The 26,255-nt window shown below is 39.2% G+C and overlaps 2 protein-coding genes and 2 non-coding genes across 5 annotated transcripts in view; 3 read left to right on the top strand and 1 right to left on the bottom strand.

Annotated features, from left to right (window-relative positions):
• The first annotated feature begins 233 nt into the window (after positions 1–233).
• trnai-aau (transfer RNA isoleucine (anticodon AAU)) lies at positions 234–306 on the top strand. Its single transcript has one exon. It is a non-coding gene; the product is annotated as a tRNA-Ile (tRNA).
• A 260-nt stretch (positions 307–566) lies between these two features.
• trnar-ucg (transfer RNA arginine (anticodon UCG)) lies at positions 567–640 on the top strand. Its single transcript has one exon. It is a non-coding gene; the product is annotated as a tRNA-Arg (tRNA).
• Positions 641–7,119: 6,479 nt separating this feature from the next.
• Positions 7,120–9,504, top strand: mrpl33 (mitochondrial ribosomal protein L33). Its single transcript, XM_029460957.1, has 4 exons — positions 7,120–7,267; positions 7,698–7,716; positions 7,829–7,935; positions 9,056–9,504. Exons 1-4 carry the CDS (start codon positions 7,246–7,248, stop codon positions 9,103–9,105), a joined length of 198 nt encoding a protein of 65 aa, XP_029316817.1. The 5' UTR covers positions 7,120–7,245; the 3' UTR covers positions 9,106–9,504.
• Positions 9,179–26,255, bottom strand: part of rbks (ribokinase) — a 34,615-nt gene continuing 17,538 nt past the window's right edge. Inside the window, exons 8-10 of one of the 2 annotated variants that reach the window (XM_029460955.1) lie at positions 25,152–25,243; positions 19,302–19,490; positions 9,179–9,955 (exon numbers count right to left, since the gene is read on the bottom strand). In XM_029460955.1, the coding sequence (XP_029316815.1) occupies positions 9,782–9,955; positions 19,302–19,490; positions 25,152–25,243 (455 nt within the window). In that variant the 3' untranslated portion in view covers positions 9,179–9,781. Of the gene's footprint in view, positions 10,875–19,301; positions 19,491–25,151; positions 25,244–26,255 lie in introns of both variants that reach the window. The other variant, XM_029460956.1, reaches the window with a different exon arrangement.

Raw genomic sequence — 26,255 nt, 5'->3', positions numbered from 1 at the left:
CATGGGGGAATGTTACAAAAATACAAAGGTTATATCCAGTTAGAAATATTGGGGACATTTTTCCTTTTACTTACACATGTGAAGTCATGAGTAAACCATCTAAAATATCCCTCCTCCTCCAACACCAGGCTGGAATTTGGTCACACCTGATTGACCAAAACTGGTCAATTTTGAAACATTTTGAACAGTTAATTTCCCAAACATTTTTTTGTCAAAAAAAGTGTTCTAAAGCAGGCCGGTTAACTCAGATGGTTAAGTGTGGTGCTAATAACGCCAAGGTCATGGGTTCAACCCCCATACTGGCCAGTAAAAGTTATTAACTTTGGAAATATGTCTTTACCTGCATTGTGTGTCTCCAAAAGTGATCATTAATTCCACTGTCTTTCACGTGTAAAGTGGGCACTCTCCCCTTCAAATTGTTGCACTGACAACCAGGGAGGTTGTCACACCTCAATTCGCATCAGAAACTCTTGTACTTTCTGTCCCATTAGGATTGGAGAACACATTTTGTTTCACCAATTAGTTAAACAATGAAACTTTTGAACTGTGGAAAAACAGCTTTGTGTGACCATGTGGCCTAATGGACAAGGCGTCTGACTTCGAATCAGAAGATTGAGGGTTTCGAGTCCCTTCGTGGTTGAAAGCTCCTGCAAGATTCAAGCATTCATGGGGGAATGTTACAAAAATACAAAGGTTATGTCCAGTTAGAAATATTGGGGACATTTTTCCTTTTACTTACACATGTGAAGTCATGAGTAAACCATCTAAAATATCCCTCCTCCTCCAACACCAGGCTGGAATTTGGTCACACCTGATTGACCAAAACTGGTCAATTTTGAAACATTTTGAACAGTGAATTTCCCAAACATTTTTTTGTCAAAAAAAATGTTCTAAAGCAGGCCGGTTAACTCAGATGGTTAAAGTGTGGTGCTAATAACGAAAAAGTCATGGGTTCAACCCCCATACTGGCCAGTAAAAGTTATTAACTTTGGAAATATGTCTTTACCTGCATTGTGTGTCTCCAAAAGTGATCATTAATTCCACTGTCTTTCACATGTAAAGTGGGCAGTCTCCCCTTCAAATTGTTGCACTGACAACCAGGGAGGTTGTCACACCTCAATTCGCATCAGAAACTCTTGTACTTTCTGTCCCATTAGGATTGGAGAACACATTTTGTTTCACCAATTAGTTAAACAATGAAACTTTTGAACTGTGGAAAAACAGCTTTGTGTGACCATGTGGCCTAATGGACAAGGCATCTGACTTCGAATCAGAAGATTGAGGGTTCAAGTCCCTTTCGTGGTTGAAAGCTCCTGCAAGATTCAAGCATTCATGGGAGAATGTTACAAAAATACAAAGGTTATGTCCAGTTAGAAATATTGGGGACATTTTTCCTTTTACTTACACATGTGAAGTCATGAGTAAACCATCTAAAATATCCCTCCTCCTCCAACACCAGGCTGGAATTTGGTCACACCTGATTGACCAAAACTGGTCAATTTTGAAACATTTTGAACAGTTAATTTCCCAAACATTTTTTTGTCAAAAAAAGTGTTCTAAAGCAGGCCGGTTAACTCAGATGGTTAAAGTGTGGTGCTAATAACGCCAAGGTCATGGGTTTCAACCCCCATACTGGCCAGTAAAAGTTATTAACTTTGGAAATATGTCTTTACCTGCATTGTGTGTCTCCAAAAGTGATCATTAATTCCACTGTCTTTCACATGTAAAGTGGGCAGTCTCCCCTTCAAATTGTTGCACGACAACCATGGAGGTTGTCACACCTCAATTCGCATCAGAAACTCTTGTACTTTCTGTCCCATTAGGATTGGAGAACACATTTTGTTTCACCAATTAGTTAAACAATGAAACTTTTGAACTGTGGAAAAACAGCTTTGTGTGACCATGTGGCCTAATGGACAAGGCGTCTGACTTCGAAGATTGAGGGTTCGAGTCCCTTCGTGGTTGAAAGCTCTTCCATTTTTCCCCCTTTAATTTTGGGGTTTCTTTTAGGAAGTTTTTCCTTGTGCGATGCGGGGGTCTAAGGACAGAGGATATCGTAACCTGTACAGTCTGTAAAGCACACTGAGACAAATGTATAATTTGCGATATTGGGCTATACAAATAAATTTGATTTGATTTAATTTGATTTGATTTTGTTTCACCAAGCAGTTACACAATTGCACTTTCAAAATGTGCAGAAAGAGCTTTGTGTGACCTTGTGGCCTAATGGACAAGGCATCTGACAATCAGACGATTGAGGGTTCGAGTCCCCTCTCCAGAAACATGTGAGAAGGTGGGCATTTATTCCACTTACTTTCACAAGTGAAGTTAGCCCTCTACCATCTAAAGTATCTCTCTGAGAGTTAATCACACCTGACTGACCATTCAAAACTGGTCCATTTTTGTATATTATTTCCCAGTTTAATTCTCAAATCCTCAAGATCAGGCCGGTTATTTCAAATGAGTGTGGTAGTAAAAAAGCTTTAGGCCTTTTATAGTAATATAACAAATCAATATGTCTACAGCTGCATGCTGCTACTCATAAGCAAAGCGCATGCTCTATAATTTAAGATATTTCCCCTCCACCATCATCAAACTGGGAGCTGGGATTCTTCTGATATTTTTATGCAGGGTATTATTCCAGTGCTTTAAAGGTTAAACCAGATTATTTTTTACAGATGGTAAAGATACGGATGTGGTGAAGTGAATGGACACAAACACTCTAATGAAATCACCTTTTGTTATTTATTCCTTTGATTTACATAATAGTTAATTAGGCATAGTGCTAACACAAGCTGGGGAGTTGTGAACCGGTGTATGATTTTTGGTCCCTCTGACCTGTTTCTGTGAGTCATCGTGTCACCTACGGCGATAGGCTAGGTCACAAGAACAGCAAACAGTTGTTGTGACAGCTAATAATATGCGAGTTGAGGCTTGTTCGGAGGAGGTTGTGTGTGTCTACGGCTGTGGAGCTCTCCACATGCTTCTTAAAAATATGATTATTAATATTTAATTTAGCAACTGCATCAATGAAAAGTGAACAGTATTCGATTTTTCCATTTTCTTACATGTAGTTAGTTACATGGCTCAACACTCCTTCAGCTAAAGTATTGATTATATTACAACTGCTCTAATTGTTCGGCTCAGGCTACAAACGGAAGTAATAGAAACATGACACTCGGATGGACACGCTAATTTTCTCCCCTTTTCCGACGTGTATTGAAGCGAATACATAATAAATAAAATAAACAGGGATTCTGACAATTATTATAATTAATTAATGTACAATTAATATGCTCTCCTCAAAGGCACCAGTAATTTTACCTCGCTGATGGTTGTAAAGCACACTTCATTCAAACTCAAAAGAAACTCATCAAAACCGTCTTTGTAATCTTTCCACTGTTCCAACAATCACCAACTCTGATTTTGAGAGTTTGAAAGAGAAACTGAATATGTAACGGATATAAAAAAGTCGTACCCACCATAACATTTTTACTGTTTACTAAACCAGCTTCCAGTGCTGGCCGGTGCTTCCGTGACGTCAAGAATGCCACTCCAGAATCGTTTACTTTTAGTGGGCCTTCCTGTGTTTAAAAAACCTGCCTATACGCAATCATTTTTTGTGGAAAAAGTTAATACAATAACCCCTGAATAAAATGTGTAATGTGAACACTGTCACTCCTAGTGACCAACACCCATACTGCTCTAATGTATACAACATGTTTTCCGTCATCAAATGTGAATGATCAAATAAATATTAGTTTTTGCCTTAATATGTTTTACCCTAATTCAACTTTTTATTTACTAATCATAGGTTGTTTCCTTTGACTTCATCTGACTTTCAGACAGAAGATAGAGAGATGGACAAAATTATATAACTCTTTGTCTGTGAATAGGGCCGTATGAGAGTTTGTCAAAGTATAGAAATATATGATTGACCAAATAAACATGAGTGAGAAAGGGGGACAGTGTCGAAGCAGTTAACAAGTGCAAATATGAGTGTTAAAATGTACATTTATTTAAGTTAAAACGACTGGGACTGGTAACAGGGAGGCAACACATTTGACATTTAAAGAATTAGTGTGCAATGACAGACTGGTAAGTGTAAAACAAATGTTGAGTTTGTTCTGCTTCCTCCAGTTGTGTTTAAGCAGATTGCGATGTCTTTAGAATATGATCATATAGGATACAACATTGTTAGATTTCCAAGTGACATGTTCATTTCACTGCAGGTTTTTTACATTTAGAGGCTAGAAGTAAACACTTAGGTAGTAGGCAGACAGTGTTGGGAAGTATATTTTGAAGGCAGAATCTTACAAGATAATACTTCAAAACAGCTATTAAGGTTACAGTTCTGGCGTGTCTCCATGTCGACACAGATTCTGCACTCACAAATCTGTCCTTGCAAGCTCCTCAATTTTAATTTATGAATTCAATTCAATTATCAATCAATTGTTTTATTGAAGATGAACTGCCAACTGACAAGACACTGAACCATACCTGTTCAGTTATTGTATCACTTTTGATTACAACCTGAGCTCAAGTGTCAAAAAATAGAATTGAGTGCATAGTTATAAAGAAGCTGGAGAATAATAGGTTGTCAATGAAAAGAAAGAGCATGTGAGATAGTGTGAAGAGTATAAGTGCAATGAAGTGGGAGAAGGAAAGAGTAGCTAACGTCCGGAGTGGCTGTGGAAAGTGCTGAGTGGGCGGGGTGGTGGTGGTGGTGGAGGAGGAGGAGATGAGCTAAAGCTGAAGCTAGTGGTCTCAGCCTTCTTCTCAGAATTATCCCTTAGTGACGCAAGCTCCTCCACTCACATCCTGACAGCTGCTCCCTGCCTGGTTACAGCGCTCCTGTGGCCTGTCCAATAACATTCATGCTCATTTCCGCTTTAGTGCATGGCTTTTCCCCACTGGGTTTACCAATGCAGCTCCATTTAGGCTCATTAGGACATGTTCACTTACCTTTTTTGATTTCATCCAATCTTTGTGGGACCTCAGTGTCGCACACTCACTGAATCTTCTTTTTCTTTTTTGATGAAGAGAAGCTGTGAGGAATAATCAAAATATATTCTTACTCCACTTTGTTGTTACATTGTTGTTACTGAGTGATGACATACTGTATACACCATAGTAGAGTGGATGCTCGAAACATACTGTAGCTGAATGGCCTTCAGTGTTTTTATATTGGTCCTATAACTAGTAACTATAAGTACTGCAGCAATACAGTAATGACATAATTATCTTTCTCTCAATAAAAATCTAAAATGCTGTATGGTTAGTGGAAAATGACAATGACAGTCTGTAAAAACTGGTGTGAAATTTGGCATTAAAATTATAATACTGACCAAAGAATGTTACAACAACAGGTGTATCGCAACTTCAAATATATCATTTATGATACATACTGAAACACGGCAATGAGGTCATGTTCTCACAAGTATTTTTGGGAAATAATTATTACGGTGTGTAATAACATGAAGAGGAGTTTACATTCAGTGATCGTATACATTTTACACATTTTAGACTGATATTATAAAGTAAACAAGAGCAGTTTTGTGAGGATAAATGCTTAAGTCAGCATGCTAAGAGGTCAAATATTATTGAGTGAAAAGAGGTATTAGTAATGCCATTCTTATGTTTTTTTTAAACATGCCCTTTTCTGGAAACCTACGTCCTACGTTGTCACACAAAATACTTTACATTCTGGGGCAGGCTAACTTCTCGTTTTACCAGGGTTTCTCTGCCACCACACAAAAGGCTATTAAGTTACTACTGTCTGAGGGGTTAGGGGACTTCCAAGGTGACATTATTGGTATCGACCCCATTCATCTGCCTCAGTACGTTAAGGGGAGGGGAACAAGTTCACTAAGGTTTTGGGACATTCCAGATTGTACATATCTTTTTCCTTACAGCCCATTCATGAAATCTGAATTAGTTCTCTGAGGAAATGAGACATTATGACCAACAACAAGTAACATTGTCCTCTTTTTTTTCATGATTGGATAAAACCTTCTTTCTTTTTCTCACAGGAATCTAAATTAATTAAGCGTAAGTTAAATTAGGTGAAGCTAGGTCAACTGTAAAGCTGCATGAAAAACAAAAATAGCAGTTGTGGACAGATTTAGGTTGGAACTGATAAAGCCTGCTTAAATAGCAAAAGGAAATATATTACATGACCACATCCACCACAACTGTATTTGACAATCCCATCTTGGTCATACATTCTTAACAGATGCTCATTTGCTCTCATGGAAACCACCAATGACAATACACAATGTCTTACTGCAAAAGGGATAGTAGGATAAACTCCAACTGGCTTCACGACTATTTCACGACTATTTCACCTCAATTTTAAGACACCTCAAGTTCACAGTACATTACATTTAGACCCTTACCGGTAATTCTGGCTGTAACAGTTCCATATTCATCTACTGAACCATATGCCTGTTGTATCCCTAATGACCAAAGTGATTGTGTGCACATAGCTGAAGTCTACTGGTTCTTAAAACCAGCAAACTTTTCAGTAACACGTGACAATAGCTGAATTTACTGTACAATTAAGTGACAGATGCATTCTGCTGAAAAAAGGCTTGTTTGGTGCAGCATGCAGCATGCAGGACATTGGAAAACATTCAACGGACACCTAAAAGGACCTAAACGAAGCTATATGGCTGATAAAGTTATTAATTAATATAGTGTTTTTTGATTTGTGACACCAGCACAAATAATGGTATTTAAATAACATAGAACCAGAAAATGTACAACAATATAAGGCAAGTGATACATCATCAGAAGGAGAATACAATGTATAACCTAATACAAATACAAATAACTAAAGGGTCTCTTCTAATACCTCTAAAGCCTCAATAATGTTCAGTAGTCTATTGTTTTGCATATAGACTACTATGTATTGGCAAACATATGAGATTGCTTATTCGTTTACAGTGGTCAAACTTAAATGAATTAATATGCTTTTAATACCCTTATCATATTGTTTACAGTTGCACTGGAAATTAAATGTCATACATAATTCGTCAAAAGTAAGATGTTGCCAAATTCATCTAATAAATAGGTCACCATATACACCATAAATCAGCGCTCATAATGGTGCAAAGCTGTACTACTCCTTTAAGGGGACCCGGAAGTGCTTGTTAAACCGGACGTACAGATTTCCCAATGTGACTTACCTTGGCAAACAGTTGTTTTAATGCTGTCTTAGTCTAGTGGTTTAAACTCTACAAAATGTTTCTTACAACCGCAAATTGTGAGTAGTTTAATGTATATTGTTAATTTAAGTGTCGCGTGCATGCGCGTGCAGGACTGTCTCAAACGTAGGCAAAATTAACCAGTCAGTTTGCGAACCTTAACGCTAGCTAACTTTATCTGTTAGCTTACTCTCAGTGTTAGTCAACATTACCTAACGTGACATTGTTTTTAACTTTGCTTCTACTTACTTCTGTTGAACTATTTTTATGTCGCTTTCGACCTAAGGTGTTGTGAGTTTCACATGTTGTCACGCTCAGCTTTTATTTAGCGGTTAACTTGAGTTATCTTAGTAGCTAAATATCCAGGTTTACTTTTTCAAGTAACGCTAGCTAAATACTTTCATACATACTAGTTGTCTGTTTGCTAAGCATTAATGGTATTACTCTGCCTGATTTAATACACATCCTCTGCTCTTTTTCATTTCCCAGTGGCCAAGGCAAAATCAAAGTAAGTGGAAATAGTCAGATTTGTCAGTTGTATCATTACAATAGCAAGACAATACCAAATGCCCTAAACTGGCAGAAATGCTATTAAGATCACTCATATTATTTTCTATCAGGGCCGTCTTGGTGCAGATGATGAGCGCTGCAGGGACAGGCTACTTCTTCAACACAAAGAGGAACCGTCTCAAAGACAAAATGGTGCTGCGCAAACATGATCCATTTGGTAAGATATGAATAACCAGCTGCAGATGTAACATGCACAATTAAAACATTGTATTAAGCATTAGTCTCAGCTGCAAAATACAAATTAAAGAACGAATGCATGTTTATGATAATTTGACCAGGTTGTCATGTTTACAAGCCATTCAAAACTGCTACTTGGAATTTTAGCATGGAAACATAACGACCTGTCTATATCTACACTGTAGCAGGAGGCTGATTCAGTCCAGATCATTTAAAATCAATCAATCTCTTGGACATAAACCTATGTCTACGTTGAGAAACCTTAACGGCAGACTATTTTTGTGAAATGAAATTGGAACATAGGCTACATCATACATGCTCTGGGGTCGTTTTAAAGCATTATGTCAAACTGTTCCATGTTTATTATTTTTTTGTATGGTTTAGTGGGGGAAACATTAAAGTTGATGACTAGATGGGATAATCTTCATTTTCACAAATGTCTTTACTATAGATTAGGAATATGTTAAGGTTATAATGGTATTTATCTGGCGTGTGTGTGTGTGTGTGTGTTACACACATCTGTCTCATCAGAAATTATTATTGTTTTTTATCCCATTGCTAAAAAGATAACTGGATGAGCTGTTTGATCTGAACTTTGGGAGTAACTTGTTAGAATTAACAATATTCACAACAATTCCAGTAAAGTAATGTTTTACGAAAAGGACCAGGACAGGTCACTTAAATCATATCTTATAGGTTTGTGAATTTAAAGCAGAAAATCTCAAGGTCTTGAAAGTTTTAGACTGACATTTTTAGACGTGGGTCATTGAAAGTGCTTGACTTTATATATTGTGTGCAAAAATATTTACTGAAGTTCTTGTTTTTTGTTTTACTCAACGTTAGTAGTTACCTTCACTGTAACAGCTCAATTGAGTGTTCACACATTGAAGCCTCTCTTTTTAATTATTGTCTGTGAGCTTCTGTAAAGCCTGCTAGTTCTCATTATAAAAATGATCTGTGTTGTAACAGTATCTTTTGTCCATGTCTCAAACTATGCTGTGTTGGGTCCTTGAAAGTCTGTGACAAGTTCTTGAATTTGATATTTAAGATGGTTTAAGAACCCTGAACCTGAATTTATAATCTGCTTTCTGTCTTTGCAGTGAACCGTCACGTCTTATTCTTTGAGAAGAGGAAGATCAAATCGATTTAATCTTATTCTTTGAAAAGAGGAAGATCAAATCGTTTTAATAATGCACCAAAATAAATGGACAACAAAAGCCTGCTCGGTTTAAACTGACTGTTTTATTGTCATGTGAAAGCGAACATTTCTATTTGGCTGGCTGACGCGTCGTCAAAAGGATTTCTTCTGGGATCTGTCAAAAGGCCTCTACCCTCCCCACTGCACCAGCTCAGCATGATGCAAGCCCCAGTTGAGCTTCAAGAAAGTCTCGACTACCACCGTTTAGACAAGAAACTACAACTCGTGTGTAAAAGTTATGTCTTTCATATGGGCTATATAGAATCCTTAATTACAATTCAGTTAAGTGTTTTGCAACTTTGTGTTTAAACCGGGTAGAATGCCTGTAATTAAACTATTTGTGAAATATGATTTATTTTGGCAAATGTTGAGATGTTTGTCAATTATTAAACTATTGATATTGTCTATAAGTAGGCTTGTCATCACATAGGCACCACTCGTATAACTGTTATATTGTTCGGCTCTATATCGATATAACATTGGTTACATAATACATACACTTAGTAGTTTCATAATATTGTTAATTCTCTGACAACTCAAATCAGCTCATTCCATATGACAGTTGTGTTCTCAGGTCAGTAAGACTCATTCCAGACTTGGTCCACTAATACTGGTGTCTACTAGCTGCTCAAAACAGTTCAGCTGGTAGGTCCTTTTTGAACGGGTAAGATATCTGCGTGCCAACAGTCTGCACACTCACTCCTGCCACCTGATTGGCTCTGCGGGCCATCTCCTCCAGAGGCATTGTGGGATAATGAGCCATGTAAAATGCCAGTGCTCCAATAAAGCTGTCTCCAGCACCCTGTGAAGAAACAATATTACAAGAAAGCTTTATTAAATTCCACCTGTGGTTCAAACTGTTCCACTGTGTAATTCTACAGCAGTGCTCTACTCAGCAGAATCATAAAATCTGAGTAGGCTGCAATGAGTATGTGAGGAGAAATACTACAAACGATGAATCTGTGTAATATGATTTATCTCAAAGCTTTACTGTCGAAAAAATGTTCCATGCTGTATTTAAGCGTATCGGAACACTAGGTAAATGAAAAAATGGGAAGGTGCATTTATCAATTCAATAAACATTCAACAGTAGGGGGTGCTATGGCATTTGTAAGCTGCAAGTCGTGTGTTGCTGCCTAAAGTCTGAACTACTTTTAAATGAGTTACTGAATTGTTACCTTATGTGAAAGTGTGTCTCAGTCAGCTCTTTCAGAGAAACATCTGTATTACGGGCATTACTCACACCTAATAATGTGAGCACAATGATACATTAGGTGTAAGAAGCTCATGAAACAGCATGGCAATTGTTACATGACATCCTTTATTATTTAGAAAAGAAGAATATTTTTCTCTGAACTACAAGAAAAGACAAAAAGTGCATTATTATCCCTCAAAATTATTTGGAAAAAAAAGACTGCTACCTACAACATTCTATATGTGTAATTCCCCAAATTGTTGCTCAAGAACAAATTAACTCTCATTTGTATTTAATGTTTTTTTTCTGAATTAACCTTCTAATCAGTAACTGGAACAAACAATCAAACAAAGAAATCCCCACTGTGTTTTCTGATTGTTTTTCTAAGTCATCGGAATAGCACATGGCTGCATTAACAACTTCTGTTTAAACAGATAAACCATGCATTTTCCCTACTCATCTATTGATAGAGATGGAATGTGGCGTCCACGCCCTGGAGGCGGTTGGCCGAGGGAGGGGGGGGCGTCTGCTGATGGGAAAAGGCACAATGGTATGTGGCGACACGCTCATGTTTAACCACAAATTCCCCCCCAACGCTGGTTCTCACAAGCCCGCTCCATTACTCATCACTGCGGCTCTCAAAAGAGTTCATTGCACTCTCTCTTCTGAGCACCTCTGTAACCCACCTCCCAACACCCCCCCCCCAGCCCTCCAACCTCAAAGTAACCCTTTTGTCAGGGGTAAGCTTGTCTGCTGTGCTGGGATGATTCAGTGACATGAGAGAAACAATCCTAACACTGACCCTGACCCGGCAAAGAGGAAAAGAGAGACAAACAGGGTTCATAGTAGCCGGGGCAGCCCAGACAACAAGCTTTTTTTTTACCAGCACCTAAACTGGTATCAGTTAAAGCATTATTTGTTCAGCCAGATAGATACAAGCAATGTAGAAAACAAGTGTTCTGATTTGACATTTGAAAGGCCATTATTGCACCCCGCCCCCGCTGCACGCAACTGGTGTGACTCCTGGAGAGATGCTGGAAAGAGTGAGATCAGAGCTGAAACATTACACAGGCCTGGTGGATTTCCATGTTTAAAGCCATGGTATGTTTATGTCTCCTGTCTGGTAGCTGGGCTGGGCCACAGTACAAGCCAGCGTTTGGAAATAAGGCTTTGGTGAAGCAGTTCCACTGGTTTGGCTCAGGCCCGTCTCCCAGTTCACACATTTGAAACGATGATACCACTCTTGATGCTTGGGAACCGATGACCAACCTCACAGTGAAGGGGCCACTTTCAACAACTACATTAGGTAATAGAAAACATCTAGGTCATTTATAGTATTTATAGTCATTTATATATATTATTTTTGCACATGCCTCTTCTCATTTTTCTTTTACGTTTTGAATCACCTGTTGACACTCAACTAATCTACAACCAAATCCCTTCCAGAACAACATCTTTGTCTAGTCAGACTACAATAGGGTGGGGTCGAAACAGGTTTCTGAAAGCTAATTCTAGTATTAAGGGCTTAACTGGCTAATAATCAATATCTTTTTGCTGATAGTTCAAATTTGAGAAGTTTTATTTTAATGACACAATTGACAGAAAACACACATTGTGTGGGCGCTTCGAGCTGTTGGGGGTTAGGTGCCTTGCCTTGCCCAGGAGGCGAACTGGTACCTCTCCAGCTACCAGTTCACAATCTGTACTTGGTCCGTTCAGAGACTGGAAGCAGTGACCCTCCGTTTCCCAAGCCAATGTTCTCACCACTCACATGCCCTGCTTGGGGGCCAATGCAACACAGACATATTATCATCTTCTCCGTTGATATGGTGAACTTGTTTCCAAGGTTGCCTATATACACATCTAGATTTGGCGAGAAAAGAAAATTCACTTTCTTATGACTTTCTATGTAATTTCTTAATGAGCCAATACACATCTAAATAAGTACTGACAAAACAAGACTTGTGTTCCAATATAAACTTTAGGTCACTTGACTGTACGGGCCACCCTCCAACCTTTCTCTGTCTAACTAACATCTCCTCCGCTGAGACTGGCATGTGACGCTACTGGATCTAGTGAATGAAGCTCAACGAGGCTGACAAGCGCTACCCCCTTCAGCCTCGCCACCGCTGCCCTCGACACAGTTTGGTGAAGGTTAGATCTCGAGGCCTGTCAATCAAGTGACACAAGCGCTTGCCGCGGATGAGCTGTGATGCTCTTACTGGTCGACTCCGTCCGCCGCGTCTTGACCTCCGTGCCGTTCCTCTGCCTATTCTCCTCTGGTACTCAGATGGAAGTTAGAAATTAGGATGGCAGATGTGTCTGCGAGAAGCTTGCCAAATTATCAAAGTATGATTTAGGAAGTTCTCTACAGTTTGATGTGTTTGTGGTGTGACACTGCAATAAAAGCATGTCATCAGAGAGCCAGTAAACTCTGTTGTGTGAATTAAACCACTCCCAAGAATGTGGAACTTTCATATTTTTGGTTTCAGTTTAATTCAATTGATCAAAAGCGTATAGAATGAGTCTACTTCGTCCAAGAGTGACAAACCTGGCAGAATTTCACTGATAAAACTTTTTAAATACTTCTGAGAGCAGCTTTCATGGTGTGTGTTTAGAAAAAAATAGAAGAAGAAACGGAATGGTTAACACAAGCAGCAATAACCTCCATGACTGAACAGACGGAACAAAGGAGTGCATAGAGAAACTCAGAAGTCCGTCAACAGAAAAACCAAGGACAAAGAAATCTGTATCGCCCACACGCTTTGATTGACAAGTGATCTTTGTAAAGTGCAGTGCAGAAACACCACGGAAATGAGGCAATGAGCACCAAAGACAGACAAAAAGGAAGAAACAGAGCCTATAGAAAATCCCAGAAAGGACTCCGCATTGCTTGTCTTTCATATTATGAGTCTTCTGCGCCCACTGAACCTTTCGAGCCTCCAGAACCTGTGACTGTATTTCTCAACCAGAAGCCTCTTGCGATCTTGACTCCCATGTGCCAGTAACTCCTGAAGCCTACAGCCTTTGTCAATGAAAGGCACCCAGGGGAGAGCAAAGACCAACTGAGGGGCAGCGATGACTCACAGTGGCTTCCACGTCCGGAAGCTTCTAACAAGACTTGCGAACAGCCGGGGACGACTCGTCTGAAGTCATGAGGGAGGAAGATTCAGAGATCCAAAACACATTTAATTGGACCAATTAGGGCTCTCACATCTTTGATCCATCCTCAGTGCTTTATCTTAGTCCTCTTTCAACACTGATCGACATGACTGCACTGGCAGAGGACTGGCCTAACATCTGGGTTGCTAAAGATCAGCTGCTGTAGCACATGCAATCCATTCAAAAATGTAGCACTTTTCTCATGGTGTCATGCTGACCTACAGTTTGCAGGGTTGGGGATTGCGATGCTCAGAAGGTATTTCCTTACCTTTGACTTCCAGGAATGAATAATGCAATTAGTCCTTGCACGTCTCCAGTCATAGGAGACAACTGGGAATAATTTGACTGTCCAGACCCACCATGCAGCTGTAATGTCTGGTTTAGACAGCACTGTCTACCTTTTGCCCTACACAGTGGACCTCCCGGAGCAGTGGAAACCAAGGCCACCCAAGTCCTGCTAGGGCGAAAAGGCGCTGTGTGTGTTGTGTGTGTGTGTGTGTGTGTATATTTATATCCTCATCTAACTGTCCACACAAAAGAGCCAAGGCTCTGATCTCAGCGAGGGAAGCCTGTACTCAATTTAAGACTAAAGGGAGAAAAATGGATAAGGGATGGGGGAGACCCACAGTCGTTGAGTGGATTCACTTTGTTATTCATACAGATTCATGACCCTGACTCAGCCCATAATTGCTTGTGCCATGTAAAATGTGTTATTCCAACAGCTGCAGGAGGAGCAGATGATGAAATAGTTACAGTGAGTGATTTAGCAGCCATATTGGCACATCATTAACCAAGCAAGATCCATCAAAGAGGAATATTCCATCTGGGATGGAAACAAAGTGACAAAATGCATCCAAATAGATGGCAGAAAGGTGGATTTGTCTTTTTTTTTGTTCCTATCAGTAGCGGGTCACGCCACCCGTGGCGCCCAGCTGAACAGTAGCTTAGCTAAAACTGTGAAAAACCGCAAGTGACTCACTGTGTTGTGGATTGAAGGATTGCAGCCTAGAAAAGGGCCTCAATTCACAGTCTGATACTAGTAAAACCGGAGAGCAAGAAAAATCCTGGTGATGACAAGTCTGGAGCCAGTCTCTCATAAACATTACTGTCACTACTGCTAGAGAAAACACAAACAACGCAGCAATAACAGAAGAGGTAATCATAACTGAAGAGGCCAGTGTTACCAGAAACAAGCTCAAAGAAGTGAATAATTATCTTGATAACAACCTGTTGTTTTTTTCTCTCTCTCCAGTAAAAAAAAAAGAAAGGGCCTTACTGGAAGAGGAATTATGATGTCCAAAAGAGTTAAACACTCCAGAATTTATGGGCCCATCAAAAGAAAAGAAGGGGTGGGGTGAGAGAGAGTGTGTGTGTGTGTGTGTGTGTGTGTGTGTGTGTGAGTGTGTGGGTGTGTTTGTGTGTGCGGGGGGACATGCAGCAGGCCCGACCACAGCTTTCTGCTGACTGATGCAAGCCCAAGAGGTGAGTCATGGGAGAGGAAGGGGGAGGATAGGGGTGGTGGGTAAGTTCTCATGGGGGCTACTGTGAAATGGGGAGATTGAAGAGTGTGAATAAGGGTAGTTATGTGTGTCTACTTCGTAATGTGGCGGCATGGAGGAGGTCGCACACCGTTTAATAGCTCAAGCCCTTTGTTCTTAAATGCCAAAGTGACCTGGGTTAACAAGTAGATGCTGCTGTTTAAATCAGCTGCAACTCCTTCAGATTGTGTCTGTAAAATACAGCAGAGCACTAATTATTTTGTCTCTCTGCTACACATACTCAACCAGTGTCAGAATTAAGGTGGCAAACGGGCATAAAGATATTTACAAGTTTAGGCCAACATCCTAATCCTACATTAAGCCTCATTTAGTTGTATGCATTTTTTCTTTTTTGTTAAAGTGCCCCTAAAGTTTTGTAAATTCCCCCACACATATTTTTATTTTATTTCCTCTTTTTACTGCCTCTCTTCTTTGCTTTTTCCTCAAAGATCTTTCGCAATACCTGGTGTGGGTTGCTGGTAAAACTACGACTGCATGCTTGTTATTGTTTCTTTACAATGATGCATGATGAGCAGCATTTGGAAATTACAGCTCAATAAAAGTCCCTTGGGGAACTATTCAGTAAACGAATCCATTACACCAACAATTAAAAGGTTTAATCAAACAAAGAGCTGATTAACACCTCTGTGCTATGACGTATTTGGTTGGTAGAACACAGGCCCCACAAAACCTCAGAGGCAGGAAATGCTAACATAGCCGAGACTCCTGTGACGAAAACAAGCCACAGAGGCCGGTGTGAAATGAGTCAAGCAACGCTAGCCTCTTTGAAAAATTAGAATCCTCCTTTTAGGAGGGGAAACAATGGTCACCACATCCCCAATTCTTAAACCGTTCCACTTGAACAGCACACAGATCTGCACCAGTACCAGGAGTTCATTTGACTATGATGAATGGACAGTCAAAAGTTCTGCGTGACAATGTGTTGTTATGGAAGTGATGTGGAATCTGTCGATTTTCTGTGAAAAATAATATGTTCCTCTGTTATTGCTGAAAGACCATTTTTAAAGACATTCCTTCCAGTGAGAAGTGGGCTGGTTCACTTCATTTTCCATTTAAAACATGTTTCCTTTTCTACTAATATCATTAATGTCAGTCATAACATCTGCTATTGAAATGAGAAATACATAAAGAAATGTATATATATATATAAATATATATAATTACTGATTAATTTTTCTGTTGATTGCCTAACTTTTTTAGCTCTCCACCACATTATTAGACAAATAAAAAATTGACACTTGGCCCTAGATCAGTGGTCTTCACTATTTTTTACGTGAGACCCACATTGGTAGGACAAAGTCAATAGGAGAGCCACTTTTACCGCAAAGTATCAAAAGCTACATCCAGTCATAAAAAGCATGTCTGCTTATTAATCTGTCATCCCACCCAGAACATAAAATATGCAATGCAACCAACCAATACATTCATTAAAAGCAGGATGATGTTGTCAAACTCTGCAAAAAATATTTCAGCTGAAGCCAAAAAACAGTGTTTCACAATTTTTGAGTCTGAGAAGTTTTTTTGCCCGAGCCAAAATCCATGCGATCTCAAAAGATGCCTCAGTTAATCATTCAGCTGTATTAGTTGTCCAGAAAGAGAAGAAGAAAGCTGCTCTATTTTTTTTTTACTAATATCTCTTCCAGGTGCGTACATTTCGTTGAATTTTGGATGCGTCGTTTAGAAATGCGGCTCCAAATTACTTTACTTAAAACCAGAGCGGGTGTGTTTGCACATTAAGCACGAAGGGTTCGACTCGTGGAGGACAAATACAAATTCCTCTGTCCACTTGTCTTGAAATTTTCCTTTGCTCGTCTTGTATGGCTCGTACCTTTCTTTTTTAACGGGAGCAGCTGTTGTCTGTCCACAAACCACATCTCCAGCATCTTCCGCCCGATTCCGCTGTTGTTTGATGCTCCAAAGCCAAATCACGATTTGTTCTGTCCAACTGGTGTGCAATTCTTTAATAAGAAATCGATTCATTTTACGTCTGTAGAAACACACTAGCATGTAATGGTGAAATGGAGTCAACCGGAGCCAAGCTAACGCGAGTATGAAGTGCCAGGTTGGTCGTAGTATCCTTCAATTTAAATGTTCAAATTTAGGGATATAAATATTTTTTTCGCAAATGTCCATATTCATAAGTATGCTTATGATAACATATTTTTAATGAGCTTAAGTTTATTTATTTATATACTAGCCCACAGTGGCGGGCCGTGCATTTCACACCTAGGCCTTCAGTGATGTCCTACCTGAATTATTCCACCTCTTAATACCATTATTATGACACCATGGCTATAGAAACTATACATTTAGACAGAAACGCAGTATAACCGGTGTTGCATCACCCTAACAACAGAGTTATATTAATATTTACGAAACATTTAGTTGTAAATAGCAGGCATTCGCAGCAGTACAATGTGCAGTGCCTCTCAGAGGCTGTGAGCCGGGGGTACCACTCGTAGTTAGTGATTTGAAAGTGGCGGACAAACCCTTTTCCCTGCTGTGATAGGCTCGCTAGCGTCGAGGTTGGCCGTTCTCTTCTCACGATGTCTATCTTTTCTTGAAAGATTTGTCTTGAAAATGGCGTTGTAATTATATCTGCGACCAAATCGATCTCTTCTCCTCCCTCAGCCATTGTGGGTTGAAAAAAAACAGCTTGTAGAAATCTACACAAGAAATCTTGTTCAAGTTTGCTAGCTCTGCATAGCTCTGCATAGCTCTGCATAGCTCTGCATAGCTCTGCATAGCTCTGCATAGCTCTGCATAGCTCTGCATAGCTCTGCCTCTCAATAGTGCGTATCTAATCAAAAGACGTGCATGTGCTGACGTTATCGTACGCCTGCTAGCTGGTCCCGGTGTCGCCAACTCGAAATCTGATTGGTTAACGCCACAGTTTTGTTGCCGTTCACTTTAAGCTACAGGCGCCCGCACTGTTGATTCTGAAGGCCTAAGGGCAGATTTCTTGGACCCTGGCAACACATGATGGCTGAAATATGAAAAGTTCTAACATAAAGGCCAGCCCTCCAAATCTCGATCTGAGGCTGAAAGCAGCGCAACCAAGAGGAAAGCTATGAAATTAAGAGAATAGACAAAGACAATTTATATTCTGATGATGTTTAGGCAAGCAGAGAAGGCCTTGCTGGCCCTGATGGCCCACCACTGCTAGCCCACCATGTATCTACCCGTCCAAGAGCACATTCACCATTGTAGCGCTGGATAGACCGCCAAAACTGGCAACTCCGCAGTGAGTAAGTGTTCCGCTGAGCAAGTTTAAACATCTTGTTTCTGGTCTATATTTGCATCTTTTATCAATTATTATTATCACGTATTTGTATTATTTATAGGCTAATAGAGTGGATAATTTCAGTCTTTTAATGGGTTATATGTAATAGCCCTGCTTGTTTTTATGAAATATCTGTATTGACTCCATAATCATATCTATCACCCCTTTATTTAGCCCACTGCCATGCGAGCCACCAATTAAAGCTTGGCGAGCCGCGCAATGAGTAACACTGCCCTAGATGAATAGTTCACCGTGAGGTCCACATGAACATGTGCACCAGATTTCATGGAAATCCATCTAATAGTTGTCCAGACATTTCCATAAAAAAACACAAATGTCAAACTCATGGTGGCGCCAGGAGAAAAGTCAGGTGATCATCAAAGTCGATATCCTGTGGGAACCATGAATATCTGTTCATAATTTAATGGCACTAGAAATATTACTGTCTGGACCAAAGCGATGGAGCGACCGAATGACCAACTGATATTGACATCCCTATAGACATGACGTGGCTAAACGTGCTAATCATTCTCTGGTTCAAGCCTTTACAAATGTGATGATGTGATAATTTCACTGTAAATGGAATATGTTTGGGTTTTGGGATGTTGGTGGAAACAAACAAGATGCGATGGGCATCACTATCTTCTGACATCTTTTGGACTAAAATTATAGTTTATAGTTTACCAGATTATATAGCCTGTGTATGTATATGTATTGTGATATACCAGTATTGATGATTAATAATACATTTAATACGTTACTTTCAGTTCTCGTTTTGTCTGCCTCCCCCAACACCCCACACACAAATAAGTGTAATTAATTTACCAAAAAAGAGACAAAACTCACAATAAAGAAAGGTAGATTAATTTGACTGAAAGCATTATTATTAATATTTTCTATAGTTATTACTATAATATTGTTATTGTGAATCTATATGCGTCATGCTTACCGTAGTGTCCACTGTTGTGACCGCGGTAGTTTTAACATGTTTCGAGGGTGACTCCTGTGCCTTGACAACCACGCAGCCTTGGGGACCCAAAGTGATGATAACTGAGCCACAGCCTCGCTTCAGCAGCTCCTGACCGGCCCGAAGTGCTTCCTCCACATTAACTACTGAGGAACCAGTCAGCAGCTCAGCCTGTGAGGAAAGCAGAGGAGCAGAGGTAAGACTCTGCAGACATACAGTACTGTATAATCATATAAAACACTCCTTTACACATCCATCTCATTTAGCATAAGATGATAATGGGGCACTATTTCTTAGACGTTTTCTTCCAAACCAGTATTTATTCTTTTCTTGGTCAGGGAGTTAATCTGAGGTTAGGAATTAAAATTAAAGATAGATCAAAACCAGCAGTCGTGTGGGATACTGGGAGGATGCATTATGGAAATTCCCCAAGGCAAACACCCAGTACCAAAAGATGCAGGAAGTCAAAGCAATGCCTTGAATTTAAAACTCTAAAAGGTTGTTTTGCCTCCCAAAAGAACACAGTGAAGTACATCACAACCATTTACTATGTCCAAGGATTCCTAATTAGTAGTCTATTACAAGTATTTTGCTAAATTGCTTTAGTTTACGCTTTTGTATTAACGGCTCTGTGATGAGTCAGCTCTTAATTACACACTGACTGTGGTCAGACAGACTCATTAAACACATTCAGTCTGTTAAGGATTTGCTGGATCCGTCAGCAGTCTGCGGGCCAAACATTTTCAAAGAGTACATTCTCTGACTACGCTGGTTCATCTGGCTCCAAAATGACTAAACAGTGACAAAGCAGAAGTCTACAGCTGATGCTTGAGGAACTTCAAAGAACAACTGAGAACCACATCAGTTCTCTGCAGAGTAAGTGGCACCCTTGATAAAGATAAGCCACATTATGATTCTCTTGTGATTAAAGGCGAGTTTATTTGCAAGCAAAACTGAGAGAAAGTAATGTGACATACAATGTATGTAACACCCTTGTAATGTTAAATCTTATCGGCTACTGTATCAAAACTGATAGTTTTTTCACTTTAAATATTTGTACTATTAATGCTCTATTATTGACTGACTGAAATGCCTTAAATAAACATAAACTCACTGTATGAGGATTTGCCAGGTAGATTTTTATATGCTATGTGAGATATGAGCAAAATAAGAAATATATGATTTAGTATTCAGACTTGAAACAGTGTTGTGAAAATTCAGCCAAAAAAATTGTAATATACTGTATTGTATTTTTTTCTCTAACTCTCATCCCTTACACATCTTTACATGCAGACTGATATAAATAGCCCTACACACACTCAATATAAGATAGAACATCTACATTTACTCCTGGAAATGTAAAACCTTCTGTGTTTGCCAGCAGCGACAGCGAAGTTGTTATGTTTTTTACCTTGTGTGTTTGTGGACAGATTATTTTGGCCGCAAACTTTCGGGTCGAGTTTAGTGATTAGCCTGATTTGATTAGTGTTCCAAAAGTGAACAAAAAAAAATTAAACACAATGTGGAATCCATTTAGACTTCCCCTTTAATTTGCTGCAGCAATTATAGAGCAGGTTTAAAATCCCTCGCTATATAAATACTAGCAGTATGAAAAACATACAGGCATAAAAAAACAAACACAACAGATTTCTTGTTTGTTTATGTTGCCATCATTCTTTTACGAAAGTGTGTGTGAGATCCCTTTCAGATCTGTGGATGATAGAGACGTGGATCCATTTTGGCACGCGAGGTCCTCAGGTGGACATCAAAGATAATTACCCTCACTATAAAGCACTTCAGCGTAGAATGTGGGCTGAGGATCAAAGAGTGCCTGCACTTTATCCTCCTTAAGCCCCCCCCCCCCCGCCCCTCAGCTTGAGCATGGTACAGTGAGACCACACACAAACACACACACACACACCTGTACAAAATGCTTGTCAGCTAGAGCCCCACACGGGAGGGTCAAGGCACGGTTCACACTCGCATTGAATGGGGGTCTGAGGATCCGATACCCCCTGCTTTTGTGATCTGTCAATATGACCAATGACCTTGGACAGTTCAAAAATAAACCGCAGAGTGTATCGGTGCTTTTAGAGCCCCGCAGCCACCCCGGTGTTGTCAGATGCCAAGAGAGAAAAAAGAGCAGTTTTGTTAGTCATCAGCTTCACACCAGGGCAGGGAATCAATCTACCTCCCTCTGTGTGCAAGAATATGAGAAAGTTGAATTATGTCTCTCTCGCTGTCTATGTGTGTGAGCACTTATCTTACACACATACTGCACAAAGCATATGCAGTTTAAAGCGGTTGACATGGTGGGTGTATTATATGTATATCACCAAACGGTGGAAATAAATATGCTGTCATTAGGTAATTCTGTATATTTATAGTTTTTAGAGAGACTTTTCCCTTTTGCTTTACACTGTGTTTCAATTTGAAAGTGAAGTATCTCTTCTTACGTACAGGATGTCTAATTCTTGTTCCTGTAAATGAGTAACTTTATTTCGTATTGGTGTATTTATTATATTGGTACATTTTGAATAATTAGTTTACTTCTACATCAGTATGTCTTGACCAAAGCATTTCACATTGCTATATTTCCTTTACATATATTTACTGATTATAAATGTCTGTTTTATAATTATACCATGAACTGTTCGAGTAGGAAAGTGTGCAGAAATACAGATATTCTGATGTTACATGAACGGAAGTTAAAACATTTACAGCCCTATGGATGGACAAGACATTCTTCGCTGAATTATCAGCACAACCCATGTGAAATTCCATTAAAATATTATTTAAAAAGCTTTATGGTAGATGAAATCTCAACAGCAAAACATTGAATAACATGGCATATAATCAAATATTATATATACAGTAATTCACTTTATTTTCTAACCAATATAAAGATATAAAGATTGAGACCAACTGTAAGTAGTTTTATGCAAAACGAAATAATGACATATTTCAAATTTAAACCATGCAATAAAAAGGAACCTCTTAAAAAAATCTTAAAAAAGACTGTATAAGTAAACTATAAAATTTAAAGTGGAGAAAATATAGTTGCTTCACTACTCCACTTTTCTTTCCAAAAAAATGAAAAGAAAAGCAAACTGCTTTGTTAAAGTACAAATATTTAAAAAATAATGTAATCTTGGCTACATGATTAAATAAAAGATCTGGTCTGGTATCCATCTCACCAGATGCCCTCAAACAATCCAATACTATAATGCAATTCAATCATGAATGAGATTTTTTACGCACCAACATGCGGCTCACTTATTGACACCAGTAACAACTCTGTAACTGGACATTGTGTCAAAACTGATGATGATGAAATTATGACAATTATCTTGTTTGTAGCTCTGATAATAAAGTGTTTTTGTACTTTAACAAAGCAGTGTCCCTTGACTCTAGAAAGGGATTCATTCTTCTTCTTCTTCTTCTTCTTCTTGTGAATTGTTGTGCCTCCATGTGCATCAGGAGCAGCTGCTTTGGGTTTTATTACTGTCAAATCGAAGTAGCGCTTTCCCCCTTTTTATTATTGCACTTTAAATTCTAATTACATAAAGCTACTCAGGTACAGTAGCAACAGTTACTGTAAGTAAAACATCGTTTTTTTAACTTGTAATCATATCATAGAATGACAAATGGTACTTTTAACTGTTTTTAAATCTTAAAAATGTAGAAAGTATTTTCTTCCTTTTCTTTTTGCATTGCATGACATTTTATTATTATCGCTATTTAGGATACTGTATTTAAAGCAGAGAAAAATATCAGGACATTTTAGTGACCTTTCCACCCCTGCATACTGCCTCATATATAACATGACGGCACCTCCATGACCTGACATTCAAAAAGAGAAAACATGTTGCGCTTTCGTCAACTCTCCCTTTCATGTCCCCACACCTGGCTACAGCCTCTCTCTGCCCTGCATCACCACATCAAATAGAGACTCCCAGGCAAACTCACATCCACTTCATCCCCGAGGGGGTGGCTGACTCAGCCAAAGAGCACATCTGCCTTGTTGTTTTTACTACGATTCCCATCTAACCCAGCCCCCCCACCTCAGTTGCTGCTCTGTCATCACCTGACAGACAAGACACAAAGTGCCATGACACTAGTTTTTACTGTAAAAGGGTGCAAAGATACTTATTTCCCTCTTCATACCAGAGCGTTTTCATGTATGGCTAAAGGCTACAGTGGAGTTATTGATGTGCTGGCAGGGGTCATGACCCAGGAGACAAAGTTGAATCACTGTGAAAAGGTGTGTGCATGTGTGGGCGCTCATAACATCTTAAACCTCTGATCTTTTCCCTTTCACAGAGAAGAAAATATTTCTACCTACACGACTCAGGGCTGCACAACAAAGGCTTCCAATGTTAATGTTCAACAAGTGTTGACACATTCAAACAGCAGCTTGTGTTGATTTTAACAATCACCACTTAATTGACCATTCACCAAGATAAAGGTTGTGTGGTTTTTCTAGCCTTTCCAAAACCAAAAAGACAAGTGCAAAGTATAAGGAGTGGAATAAACAGTGTGGTCATCTGCTCTATTGAACGCTGAACTGCAACAGTTAGCATGCCCGGCTAACTAGCTTACTACCTAGAGTAGTAACCACGTTTTGCTTTCATGGCCAAGGAGCACTTCATTAACTAACTATATTAGTTTGTGGGGTTATAGGTTAGGTAAAAGCGACTTTCATGACCTGCAAATCCATTGTGTAGTATTATCCCACTGTGCCGCTTCCAAATGTTATCGACGTTTAAGCTAACATTATATGCTCTGTCCTGCTCTTTATTAGATTTGAGAAAGTTTACGCTCCTAATCCTATAATACTTTTCTCTTGAAATATGAAAAAGTAAAAAATGTGATGAAGTGAAATGATAGGCTTACTAATTAGCTTTACACAGCAATGCAAGAACAATGCTCTTTCTTCATTTCCATGTTTTCTACATAAATCTGATTGCTGACTTTTCAGCTTTAGCCTCAGTCCTTTAGCACAATGTAATGTAAGCCTATGTTGCCATCAAGTGCATATTCAAGGCTACATTTAACAGAAATGTAGTTAGCCATAGTCCATTATTTTAAAAAAAAATGGTCAGCTGGAAACTTTAAAAAAAATCAGTCGGAGAAGGAATTTTCATGCAACTCATGGAGCTAACATTAGCTTAATTACCTAGCTAGCTAACTAGTTAGTTACAGCTGATTAAATCAGCTAGAGACATTTCAGAAAGCATTGACTGCCGCTAGCTGAAAATGCAAACCTTCTTTTGTTTAACTCCATGTGAAATTGAGAACTAATTATTTCCCAAAATGACTACAAATGTTAATGATGATGATGTAAACTGCATGTGTAGGCAGAAACAGAAAGCTGGTCAATTCAGTAGGCCTACCCACAATTTTGCTGTGTGGGACTGATTTCATTTTCTTCTTTTCTTCCATTGTTGATCTCATGCTTTCAAAATATGGCTCTGATAGTTTAAAACATTTACAAGAATGGTGTGATGAATGTGGTTTCCCGGCAGGAGGGTCGTTAAGTATGGCACAGATAGGGAAACTAGGCATGATTTCCAATGCTATTTTAATTCTGCTATTTTATACTATTTTAATTCTGCTATTTTATACTATTTTAATTTTGCTATTTTATACTATTTGTAATGCTACTTCACACTCATTTACATCAACACTGTGATTATTGTACTGTAAATGCTCTGTCTAATCTAACCCTGCTGTGATAAATACTTTGAGAATATGTGTGTGTGTGTGTGTGTGTGTGTGTGTGTGTGTGTGTGTGTGTGTGTGTGTGTGTGTGTGTGTGTGTGTTATCACCTCAGACTCATTACAGCAAAACACATCAGAGGCTCTGTAGAACTCTGTATCCAAGTCAGGAATGGCCGGCGCTGGGTTGAATATTGTCTTTACTGTAACAAGAAACCAAGCAGTAATCCATTTTATTGACCACATTGTTAAACATTATAATCTACAGATCGCTTGGGATAAAATGCAATCATTACCAAAGGTTAAAAAAATAAAAGTGTTCTCAGTTATAATTGTCAGCTCGTCTTTTAAGGGATACAATTGTGACAATGTCCCTCTGTGACACATTTTACAATGTTTTTACAATTTACAATTTTGTGTGATGTTTCTTTTCCATTTGCTAAGCTTCACTGTCAAGGTCTGACATTACCTTAATTAAACTTTCAATGGGAACAAAGGCTAGTGGGCTACAACTGGGAATTGCTCTTGCAGGCAAAGCTCAAGTGGATAAGCTTCTAGAAAAAGACACCTTTTAAACGATTAAATTAGCATTCCCTGAAAAAGAAAATGCTGATGGAAACGGCCTCACATCCTGCAGCTTTTTGTGGTACACTGTAACCCCTGCAGTTATAGGATAGTGTGTGTCAATATGAGGCATATAACCCTATATGTGTGTTAGTGTGTGGGTGAGATGAGTTGTGACCCTTTCTATGTGTGTTGAGGAGCACAAGAGAGGGTGAGAGCAAGAGAGAGCAAGAGTGTTTGTCAGAAGTAATCCTCTGTACGTGTTGCACATCACTGTCTTATGCATATTCATGAGCACAGAGCATTAATGCATCTAATACCATGATTTCTGTGTATGTGTGAGGATAAGCCCAGCTTGACGAAGCGATTAATTCTGATATCTCTGTGTACAAAATAAAGCCTCATGCAAGTGTGTGTGCGTGTGTGTGTGTGTGTGTTTGTGAGGGAAATATATGTTCAGCGTTGGTGACATCAAAGTCTGTTGTGCAAAAGTGTGTGCCTAGTTGCTGTGTGTGCGTGTGTGTTTGCGTGGGCACATAAGAGAGCAGCTGCGTGGGTTTGTGCAGGGCTTTGGCCACCTGGCGCTTTGAGGTGGATGCTGGGCTGCTCGCTAAAAGTGGAAATACCGTCTCTCTGTTTTTCAACACACAC

This window comes from Cottoperca gobio, chromosome 22 (assembly GCF_900634415.1).
Source record: "Cottoperca gobio chromosome 22, fCotGob3.1, whole genome shotgun sequence".
NCBI classification, from domain to species: domain Eukaryota; kingdom Metazoa; phylum Chordata; class Actinopteri; order Perciformes; family Bovichtidae; genus Cottoperca; species Cottoperca gobio.
Note: the sequence above shows the minus strand (reverse complement) of the source record. Positions and strands in the feature narration are given on the sequence as shown.